Genomic DNA, 12,388 nt, shown 5'->3' with positions numbered 1-12,388 from the left:
AAAAGAATCAACTCTTTTTTTATATTCCTACAATTACTTCCTGATGATTTGTTGTCCAATGAGTATTTTAATTCCTTTGAAGGCAAATGGGGAAATGGCATATTTACCGTATTTATTTGTACTCAAAGGATGTTTATCTAGTACAAGTTCATTCATGTTTACAAAGGCAATTGTAATACGTGATTCTCCATTGCTTTCATTAGTAGGGATAATCTCCAACATAAATCCTTTATGGTTTTGAGGATACCTGGGAGAAGTGAAGGATTTACCACAATGTTTACTTTCACTTTGTTTCTTTCCTGCATGCGTTATTTGATGTGCTCTAAATATGCTGGGACTATGAAAGGCTTTTGACATACCTCACATTTAAAAGGTCCATTTCCAGTATGCTTTATCATTTTTATTCAAAAGCCTATGAGAGAAATTGAGGATTTACCAAAATTTAAATTCATAAGACTGCTATTTAATAATCAATTTCAACTGGAAGTGAAGGCTTTCCCACATTATACTCATAGGGTTTCTCCCCAGTATGAGTTTGCTCATGTTTTCGAATGGAAGTGGATCGACTGAATGCTCTATCACATTGTTTACATTTATAGGGTTTTTCTCCAGTATGGATTCTTTCATGTATTTGAAGAGAACTGGAAGCACTAAACCACTTGCCACACTGTTTACATGGATAGGATTTTCCCCCAGTATGAGTTCGTTCATGTTTTCGAATGTAACTGGGACAACTGAATGCTTTCCCACATTGCTTACACACATAGGGTTTTTCCCCATTATGAGTTCTTTCATGTATTTGAAGTGAAGTGGGAGAACTAAACCATTTACTACATTGTTTACATTTATAGGGCTTCTCTCCAGCATGAGATGTTTGATGTCTTCTAAATACACTGGAAAAAGGGAACACTTCCTCACACACATTGCATTTAAAAGGCCCATTTCCAGTGTGTTTTATCATGTGTGTTCGAACACTTGTGAGAGAAAAGAAGGCCTTACCACACTGTTTGCATTCATAGGGCTTCTCCCCAGTATGAGTTCGTTCATGCTTTCGAAAGGAGCTGGAACAGCTGAAGGCTTTCCCACACTGTTTACATTCATAAGGCTTCTCTCCAGTGTGAGTTCTTTCATGTTTTCGAAGGGAGCTGGAACAACTGAATGTTTTATCACACTGTTTACATTCATAGGGCTTCTCTCCAGTGTGACTTCTTTCATGAATCTGAAGATAACTGGGACAGTTGAAGGCTTTTCCACACTGTTTACATTCATAGGGCTTCTCTCCGGTATGAGTTCTTTCATGTTTTCGGATGGAACCAGAACAATTAAAGGCTTTCCCACATTGTTTACACACATAGGGCCTCTCTCCTGTATGAGTTCTCTCGTGTTTTCTAAAGGAACTGGAATGACTGAAAGCTTTACCACATTGTTTACATTCATAAGGTTTCTCTCCTGTATGCGTTCTTAGATGTATTCTAAATTCACTGGGGAAATGAAAGGCTTTCCCACATAGCATACATTTATAAGGTTTACTTCCAGTTTCCATTATCATATGTCTTTGAATACTCATAAGAGAAATGAAAGAGTTCCTATATTGTGTAAATTTATATGGCTTCTCTGAATATTCTTCACTTTCACATAGGTTGTATCCAGAGTCAGTAATGACGTGCCTATTAAGGAATGAACAACATATAAAGACTTTTCCAGACAAGAAACATTTACATGGTTTTACTCAACTAAGAACTTTTATTTTCTTCCTTTTTTTCAGATTAAGATTTAGAATCTCAGCCAGGCAGTGGTGGCACACGCCTTTAATTCCAACACTTGGGAGGCAGAGGCAGGGGGAATCTCTGAATTTGAGGTTAGCCTGGTCTATAGTATGAGTTCCTGGAAAGCCAGGGCTACACTGTAAAACCCTGTCTCAAAAAACAAACAAGATTTGGAATCTCACTGAAAGTCTGCCCACATTGATTTTTATAATCTTTACTTGTACAGAATCTACCATATGAGTTCTGTACAAAAAAGACAAGCACATTATTGATGTTTGGTTTATTGCTGATTTTCTTTATTCATTAATGTCTTGGACCTACATTATAACATAACCAATATCAGAAGAAGTTCAGGTGTCCTGGCATGCCTTAATTATTAGGGAATAAATGGAATAATCTCTCTGAAACATGTCTTTCCCAAATCTATTATCAAAATAGTGATGTTCATATAGTACTATGTGGAAGTCAACTATCTTGAAATCACAGATCTCTATTAAACTGGAAAAAAAAAAAAGGAAAAATGGCAAACTAGTAATAAATGCTTAAAGTTGTGCTTATTTGTTTAGTATGCTTACCAAAGTTTACAATGACATGCTAAAGATCCCTCAAGGAACATCATACCCTTTTGTGAATACAAATTACCTTAGATTTATCTCAGGATTTTTGTCTTCCTCAATGTTCTGGTCTTCCCACCCATTCTCTAAAATATAGACCAAGGAAAAGCACTATTAATTAGGAACTTCAAAAAATTAACAGCAGCTTTGAAGTTCACTGTACACTGAAAATATGCCCATTTATTCATAAAAAGTAGCCCCTTTCTTCTTTGCAAATTAACAAAAAATTTCCTAGGTTTATTATTATTATTATTATTATTATTATTATTATTATTATGTAAAGAAATGTTATCATCCTTACCTATAGAAGTCAGGTTCCTAAAGACTTCTTGCATCACATCTGTGTAGAGATTCTTCTGGGAAGGATCCAACAAAGCCCACTCTTCCTGGGTGAAGTTTATAGCCACATCGTCAAAGGCCACTGAGTTCTAAAATATCCCACAATGTGGATTGGAGGCTGGGTAAAACTTATACCACTAGGAATCTATACTCTGTATGTAGATGTTCATATGATTTAATGTTTTCCAAATATTCATTCCATGATTTGGTCAATTAAAAGTTTTACTTTATGTATGCAGTTGTTCACATGCAGCCGTATTAATATTACAATTGAATGGAAGCTCTCAGAAAACAATGGCAGAGTAAAAACACTCTACTTATTGGTAAATCAAGGGAGTAAGATGTTTCCTGGTTATCCCTAATTTATCATTGTATATATAGTACATCTCCAGTACATGTTATCAATAAATCCTACTATCTGCTCTACAAAACAATGCTAATATTTGTATTGTGAGAGTTCGAGTTCTTATTATTAGAAATGACTACTCACAAAATTGGACCTTTGTTGGTGTTATCAGGGGCTTCAGGATTTGGGAGGAATTCTAAAAATCAAAGTGTTAGAGTGATTAAGAATCCTGACTGACTAACTTATAGGAATTGAAAAACCAATACAAATTTTCATATGAAATTATAAGGAACTCAGAATCCTAAGAAAGAACACAGTAAAACTAGTGCTTCTTAATGCCAAAACTTGCCTCTTAAAGCAACAGTAACCAAGATCATTATGTATTGCTGCATAAGTAATAACACAAAGAACATATATGAACATCCACAGAGTTCAGGGAGAATGTGGTCAGGAAAATGGCTGTGGGATGCTTCAAACATACATCCCTCCACAGAAACATAAAAGTACAAGCAGAACCGTCAGAAACTGACTACTCGCAGGCAATATAGTCTCTGCAAAAATATTTTGGAAATGGGGGCTGGAGAGATAGCAGTTCAAAAGCGTTTGGAAAGGACCCAGGTTCAATTCCTAGTACCCACACGGCAACTAATAGGCCATCTGTAATTTTAGTTCTAGGGCTTCTAATGTCCTCTTCTGGCCTCCAAGGGCACTGCATGCATGTGGTAAACACACATACACAGTCAAAAAATACCCATATACATAGAATAAAAGCAATTTTTTGCTAGGTGGTGGTGGCATACCTTTAATCACAGCACTTGGGAGGCAGAGTCAGACGGGTCTCTGGGAGTTTCAGAACAGCTAGGACTGTTTACATAGAGAAGCCCTGTCTTAAAAAAAAAAAACCAAAGAGTCTTTTTAAAAAAGAGATTTTTTTTTTTTTTTTTTTTTTAAGAGTTGGGTATGGTGGCCCACACATTAATTCCAGCACTCAGGAGACAGAGGCAGGCAGATCTCTATGAGCTTGAAGCCAACCTGGTCTACAGAGAGAGTTCAAGCCAGACAAGGCTACATACATAGAGAGACCTTGTCTTTAAAAAAATGAAAATTAAATAAATAAATGAAAAATAAAAGTTTTAAAAGAAAATGTCTTGGGCAGTATTTTCACTAAATAAATGGACACAGCCTTCAATAAACAAGAACAGATAATAGAGAAAGTGGGGAAACTAATTTTCCTTTATCTCATATTAGAATTTTCAAATGTCCATTTTTCAGTTAAGGAAGAAAAAAACCCCACCAAGAATAGAGATACAATGAGGAAAGTTTTTGAGATAAACTATCTCTTGTTTTTAAAGATTTAATTATTAAGTATACAGTGTTTTGCCTACATGCATGCCACACACCGGAAGGGGGCATCAAATCTCACTTATAGATGATTACAAGCCACTGGGTGGTTGCTGGGAATTGAACTCAGGACCTCTGGAAGAGCAGTCAGTGCTCCTAATCTGAGCCATCTCTCCAGCCTGAGATAAACTGTGTTTGAGAAACATTTGACTCTACAGTCAATAAATGCTATGCTAAAGACTTTAAATGATCAGCTGTCTTTAATACATGTAACATAAAATAGAAGGTCAAATTACATAGGGAAAAACTCCTAGAATTGAAATGAACAATGGAGAAATTCATAATTACAGTTAGAAACACCAAAATACTCCTTATGGGCAATTGACAGATCCAGTAATCAGAAAAAGCAGTAATAGTAATAGTGTTATTCAACAACATCAACCAGAAGGATTTCACTGATGTTTCTAGAACACTTCAGTTAACAGCACAACTAAATGATAGATGACATTCTGAGCAATCAAACACACCATAACAACAGAGTACATAAAGTACACTCTAAGAACGAACATGTACTCATTAAACAGAAACCAGTAACATAAAAACAGTTAGAAACCCTCCAAACAACTGGAAATTAAATCATAAAGTACAAAATCACATGTGAATCAAAGACAGTCATCTGAAGGAACCTGAATAGTACAAGGAAAAGAAACTTAAGTTCATCATATGAAAAGTTGTGGAATATAGTACAAGCAGTACACAGGACAAGTTTAAAGCATCCAATTCATGCATTCTTAAAGATTTAAAATCAGCCATTTAATCTTCCACTTTCAGGAACTTCAAAGAGAAACGTAGCATGTGTCAACTAGGGAAACAGAGGAGGCAACAATGAGTTTGTAATCAAGAAATCAAATGAGGATAGCCAGGTGGTGGTGTGCGTGCCTTTAATCTCAGCACTTGGAGGCAGAGACAGGTGGATCTCTGTGAGTCTGAGGCCAGCCTGGTCTACAGAGCGAATTCCAGTTAGAACTGTCTCAAAAAAAAAAAAAATTCAAATGAGGGGCTGGAGCAATGGCTGAGCAGTTGAGTGCATACCATTCTTGTAGATTTGATTCTAGCACATCAGCAAGCTCAGAATTGCCTGTAACTCCAGTTTCAGGAGGATCTAACACCTTCTGGCTTCCAGGAGCACTGTTCTCGTACAGAAATTCACATGTACACATAATCAAGAAATAAAAAATAAAAGGCTGGAAGCGGTGGTATACACCTTTAATCCCACGGTAAGATCCAGGACAGGCAGGCTATATAGTGAGACTATGTCTTACAATAAGAAAATAAATAAACCCAGTGTTTGGGCTAGGAAGGTGGTTCAGCAGGCAAGGCACTTCTAAACGTGATGAGTTCAATTTCTAACTTCACAGTTGTCTTCTGATCTCCACACCCACACCTTGGCATGAGAGCTCAGTAATTTTTCTATATATGCTCAAGGGAAGCAATAAATTAAAAAAAAAAAAAAAAACTCAGTGAAAATGAAACTCTACTTTTGGTAGAAATCTGCTTTTTCTGGCTTCAAGAATATTATCCTTTGCCGGAGGGTGGTGATGCACATCTCTAATCCCAGCACTCAGAGACAGATGGCTTTTTAAGTTCCGGCCTGGTCCACAGAGTGAGTTCCAGGATAGCCAGAGATATACCTTTTATCTTACTCAGCTGAGTATATGTCACACTTAATGTAAAGTTGACCTTCAAATAAATGAACAAATATTTCAAGGTGATGAATATGTCAAAGGGGCATTTCTGAAGGCAATACGGACCTGACAGGATCAAGTGTCCTGTGTGGCCTACTCTCACTCTAGTGCTGCTGACTACTCAACAATCACACCTCCTTGGGAGAGTCCGGGCAATGACTCAAGCATACTTACTTTGCTTTTCAGATTTCTGTCCCCCTGCACTGCAGTGGAGTTTTCTTTCTAATCCTTTGGGAGAAAGTTTCCTTCCTGAACAACTGAGAGGCTGGAGACGGCAGGAAATACTACTCTGCACACCCTCATTCACCAGCCTCTAACTAAACAATGAGCCCTAGGAGTGGAACTAAGTCTAGGGGGAGGCCCTGTCTCTAAGAATTAACTATTGTGATGGGGACTACTTAGGAGATTCTTCAAGCACCAGAGCCTCCAACTGCTCCCCTGAGAGGCTTCACCCAAGCCTGGTGTCTAAGAGGACATAGGGCAGCTCTAAGAATCTTGTCAGCCCCTAGCAGTTCTGAAACCTGGGACCAGTATTAAGGGGAAATGAAAACTATTTTCTTTAGCAAGGAAAATAAACAGTAATGGTTGTCACTTTTTAAAGCTCTTACACTAGAAGATGGCATTTGAGAACACCGGGAGTGAAACAGGCACTTAGAAACGGCTGGGGGTGCGGGGAAGCTGCAATTGGTTAAGAGCATTTGCCGCTCTTGCAGAGAACTGGAATTCAATTTCTAGTGGCAACTTTGGGCAACTCATAATTGTCTGTATCTTTAGCTCCAGAGGATCTAAGGCCCTCCTTCGACCCCCACAGACACACACACACACACACACACACACACACACACACACACACACACACACACGTGCAAACACACACACGAATAAAAGCGGGATGAAAGTCTGCCATCTCTTCCTTCACACTGACTACTACCTCCTTTACTTTGGTTCAACCTAAGCAGGTAATCATTCAAGTTGTGTCTGTCTGACCTACTTCATCTTCAAGGCTGAAGACACAGAGGGAAGTTATGATCCTTAACCTGAGGTCACCTAGAATCCAAGGAAGAACAAACCTCACAGAAGCAGAAGTTATCTCCAGCGAGACCCCTAGTTAGAGATCTTAAGTGAGACAAAGATGGGTGGAGCCACACTTTGCAAGAGGCTGCTGTTGAAGCTCGTTTCTGGTCTGGCCTTCCTCTGTTTAAGGCTAAAGCTTCTCTTAAAGATGAACGCGACAGCGGGTGTCATTGGACCCTTCATCTGTCCCTCTTCCCACATTGACACTCTCCACTCTCGGCTCTTCCCACTACGCATCTCTCTAACTGACACACTGGGACAGGTGGCACAAGACTAGCTGGGGTTTTGCCCTCAAGCCTCTTGAAACAGGAAGAACCTGGAATTTGGGGGATTCACTGTGAACCCGGGAGCAGCCAGACTGATGGAAAGTGGATTGAGACCCTGCTTCCCATGCCTCAGGAAAGCAGCCGTGCCAGCCCGGCGGGGACGCACGAGAAGTCAGCACCCCAAGTCCTGGGGTGGGTCGCTCAGGACGCCGCGGGGGCCGATGGGACACGAGGGGACCCGCCACCCAGGCCACATAGGACCGGGGGACAGCAGCGGGATCGGGCCGCTGACTCCAGCTACGGAGGCCTTCCCCGAGGCTGGTTCTGATTGGATGTGGCCAGCGTTGGCCAGAACGCTCACCATTTCCGAATTTCTAGCGTCCCGCGTCGTCTGCACCTCACAGGGACACTAGCTACAGTGGAGCCACCTTTGACTACTGTGAGCTAAAGACACAGCAGCTGAGGAAAAAGAACCCTGAGCAAAGACTGAACAGTGAAAAGAACCAAACACCGCGAGAGTGCAGCAACCTGCCCCACCCCTCCCCTCCATAGGCAGCTTGATTGGACAATTCCACTCTGATACACAAGGCCTAGGACACGCCCCCAAACCTTGAGTGACAAAGGATGTATGTAATCTAACCCCTGACTAAGAGAGATTGAGGGACAGGTTTCCTCTGTGTACTAGTGATGGCCCTGCCAGGACACGCTTGCCCTTGACCTGTAGAAGGCATAGCCATGAGTTAATAACGAAAATATACACATGCTATTCACAACTGGAAATTGTTAATATGACAACTGTTTAAAAATGTTTATTCTAAATACTTTGAGACAAGGTCTCATGTAGTTTGTCTCAAATACAGTTCAAGCTGGCCTTGAACCCTTAATGGGCCTGGCTCCACCTTTTGTGCCGTTATGAATGGATATGCAGCACCAGGGATCTAGCTGAGGGCTTTCTGCAGGCTAGGCATGGATCATGCCCACTGAGCCACAGCCCTCATTTTAAACATTTAGATGTTATAATCTTCCTATCTTGAGGTGAGTGATGGTTAATTTTGGTTGTCAACTTGGCTACACCTGGGATCAACTAAAACCCAAGCAGCTGGACATGCCTGTGAAGGATTTTTCTTGACTGGATCATTTGAGGTCAGAAGACCTACCCTAAATCTGAGCCATGCCTTTGTGGCAGCCAATATAAAAGGACACAGAACAAGCACTCCTTCAGTAGTGTTAGAACCTACTTGCTTGGTATTCCAGTGTATACCGAAGACCATCTGAGATGCTAGCCTGTGGGTTGCACAACCATTGGATTCTTGGACTTTCTCTTGGGAGACAGCTATTGTCGAACATGTTGGCCCACAGCCTGTAAACCACAAACCACTCTAATAAATCATATATACTATCTGTTCTGTTCCTGTAGAGCAGTGGTTCTCAACCTTCCTAATGCCCGCCACCCTTTCATGTTGTGGTGACCCCCAACCATAAACCTATTTCCTTGCTACTTCATAACTGTTATTTTACTACTTTTATGAATTATAATGGAAATACCTGATTCGCAACCCAAGAGTACTCTCAACACACAAGTACACAAGTTGAGAACCAGTATTCTAGAGAACCCTGACTAATGAGGAGGTAGCCTAAACTTTGAAAGGAAGACAGTCCTCTAAGACTAATAGAAATAACAATAATAGTGGCTAATAGAAATTAATGAAAGGCCACATCTGTAACTTAAGAATTTTTAGAAACCACATGAAAAATTAAAAGGAACAGGTAAAGTTCATGGGTGGTGGTGACAGAGAGCTTGGGAGCTGACCCTCACTCAGCACTCAAGAACAAACCAAAGAACAAACATAAACAACAAACAGAAGTGGGTGAAATTCCTTGTGTTTTCTATAACATGATTCTGCAAAATATGCACAAAAGGCATGTTTTCAATTTTTATTAACAAAATACCTATCCAGTTGCTGCTAATTTCTTTGAAATTTACTCTGCATTTTAACATTCCTGAACATCTCAGCCACATTCTAGGTTTTCAGTAAACCCCAACTTCCCTGGACAGCCACAGGCAAGTACAATTCTCATGCCTCTCAGTCTCTTCAAAACACCAAAAAACAAAACAAACAAACAAAGCCAAGATGGAACCACCACCACTCTTTTTGTTTTGTTTTGTTTTTCAAGACAGAGATTCTTTGTGTATTCCTGGCTGTCCTGGAACTTGCTCTGTAGACCAGTCTGGCCTTGAACTCAGAGATGCACCTACCTCTGCCTCTCGAGTGCTGGGATTATAGGTGTGCACCACCACTGACCACTCCCCACCCCCTCACCTCCCACCCCCTCACCTCCCACCCCCTCACCCCCCACCTCGTGTGAGCCAGAAATGAGAGGACATTCTTCACATCCAATCCTGACCTCTCAGTCCCTGCCTTGGAGGCAGCCTGTGTAAATGAATTAAAAAAAAAAAAAAACTTGCTTTAATTAATCAATCACTTGCTTTAATTAATTTGGCCATGATGATTTGGGTCAGTGGTCTTTATCCTCCCATGTTTAGGATTAACACTAATACCATGCTCCAGGCACCATTCTGACCTTAGAACACAAGACATAAACCTCAACACCTGCCAAAAAATGAGAACAAAGACCTAATCTGTCAAAGATCTAGTCCATAGTTCCAAGGAATGTACTAACCTTGCTTTTTGGCTTCTGTAATTTAGCTTCTCGATAACTGTTCTTGCCAACCAAAGTGTGTCAACCAGGATGTGGTTTTTTTTTTTTTTTTTTTTTTTTTTTTTTTTTTGTGCCAAAAAGGCAAAGAATGGTAAGACTCATGGCTACATACTTTGAGTAAATTGCCCATGTAGTCCACCAGCCAGCAAATAAAGACTTTCTATCAGCTTTAAGAGGTCCCTGTATTCTCTTAAGGAGTTTGCCCCACAACCTGGGAATGGTATCTAGAATCTCTCTGCCACACTCACCTGAAACCACTTCTCCAGCGTGCTTTGATACTCATTGGCGAGAAGATTTGAGACTCTGTGTGAAGCCTGGGTCTCAATGACCGCTGAACTTCCACACTGTTGGTGGCCCACACAGGCCAGACTGTCAGCTGTAGCTGTTGGCCTATGCTGTCCCAAGGACCTCTTGGACCCCCATTAGTGTCATCGTTCCAGAGCCTGCCACAACTGAAGGACTTCACAGCAGATGTGGGTCAAGCCTGCAAGCTTCTAAAGTGTCCTCACTGGAGAAGATTCCCCAGTGGAAACCTGCAGCCGTATTTCTGCTCCAACAACTGTTCCCCATTTGGTGAGATGTCTGTTTAACTTTTATATTAACATGATGTTTTAAGGAAGGTTTATGTGAATAGAAAGGCAAATCTTGTGTAGACATCCTAATTGTTGAGTGCCTTATAGCCCACAGAGGCCATGCTCTCTCTGAGTTATTTCTTTTCTTCTTCTGTCCCAGCCTCCTACCCTCTCTAAGATGTGGTGAATTCCAGGCTGGCCTCGAATCTGCTACAAGCCTAGGAATGACCTTAAATTTTTGATCCTCTGCTGCTGGAACACAGTTCAAGAATGGAGTCATGGGAGATTTCTCAGTGCTTGTGAGAAAACTCCAAGAAACTAAGACTAGAGTCTTGTGATCTTAGCTTCTTCAAAAACACAAAATTGTTCTTAAGTTATATTTTCAAGCCTCTTCTACATGTAACAAATAGGAATGAGTTTGCTTCAGATTTTTTATTACAACAGGCTATTGTTATTTGTTTACATGACTCCATAGAGAAACATGTTTTTGTTAAGTGTGGCTTGCAAACATGCAGCTCCTCATTAACCTTCAGCTTATAAATTGTCTGATGCTCTGAATAAAGTTTGCTTTAGTCTGCCTCATTTATGGGATCCATTCTCCCAGGGCCCACTGCCTCTAGAGTAGTAACACTCTGCCTCCACCTCCCAAGTGCTGGGACGCACAACCACACCCAGTGTAGGCAGTTTTGGTGATTCAACCTAAGATTGTTCATGCTAGACAAACACTCCGCCAAGTGAACCACAAAGGCAAGTTTTTAATTATGTAATTGGCCTTGGAACTCACACTCAGGCTTTGATCATCTGTTTCTTCTGAGCTGTGAGGTAACTACTGAGTTGCAGCACTGATAGCATGCCAAAATGTCTACATGCATTTTTTTGTACAACTCAAAAATGCCACCAAACAAGGATCTCATCCTTCAACAAGAAAATAAGTACCTGTTTGCTGAATCCTGATATTGTCTGTTCTGGGTCAATTAATGATCTCATGATCTAGGTAACCCTAAAATCATTGAGGAATCATCTTAGAGCCCTAAAACACTTTTGACACCTTTGGCCTCTGGCAAGAATGGGGCTACCAAGAGAACCAAAGATGTTTCCAGCTTTAGCCCAGAAATAAACTGATTTTCTTTGGAGACATTTTGGTTTTGTATTGTTTTGATTTGGTTTGGTTTTCAAGACAGGTTTTCTCTGTGTGTAGCCCCGGCTGCGCTGGAACTCCCTCTGTAATCCAGGCTGAGCTCAAACTCAGAGATCCACCTGCCTCTGTTGGAATTTAAGGCATGCACCACCACCATCTATCTGGCTTTATTTGGAGACTTCATTCTGAACTGTCTAGACAGCTTCTACCTCCTGTTCTCATCACTGGTGGTGACTGGGCTGGGTGGTACCTAGGATGCCCTGCTTCTTTTCCCTATGACATCTCACCCCCTGCAGGCTTTTGCAGGTTTTGTTCTCATTGAGTTACCTGGTTCTATTTTAAAACAAACAAAGCAGAAGCATTTAAAACCTTTGGACCCCACATGCAGAGTTAGCTCACCACCATATTTGCTGAAGTCCATCCCAAACTAAGGTTCAGATAGAAGCAGCTGTAAAAGAGCATTGCC

General features: G+C 40.8%; 1 protein-coding gene across 1 annotated transcript; it reads right to left on the bottom strand.

Moving 5' to 3' along the window:
• Positions 1-385: 385 nt before the first annotated feature.
• LOC127219843 (zinc finger protein 709) lies at positions 386-11,771 on the bottom strand. Its single transcript, XM_051181599.1, has 6 exons — positions 11,721-11,771; positions 10,461-10,556; positions 7,853-7,882; positions 2,682-2,808; positions 2,409-2,466; positions 386-1,667 (listed from the first exon to the last, which is right to left on the bottom strand). Exons 1-6 carry the CDS (start codon positions 11,769-11,771, stop codon positions 464-466), a joined length of 1,566 nt encoding a protein of 521 aa, XP_051037556.1. The 3' UTR covers positions 386-463.
• Between the last annotated feature and the right edge of the window lie 617 nt (positions 11,772-12,388).

Source organism: Phodopus roborovskii, unplaced genomic scaffold (genome assembly GCF_943737965.1).
Source record: "Phodopus roborovskii unplaced genomic scaffold, PHOROB, whole genome shotgun sequence".
Lineage (NCBI taxonomy): Eukaryota > Metazoa > Chordata > Mammalia > Rodentia > Cricetidae > Phodopus > Phodopus roborovskii.
This window is presented reverse-complemented; position numbering and strand designations above follow the sequence as displayed.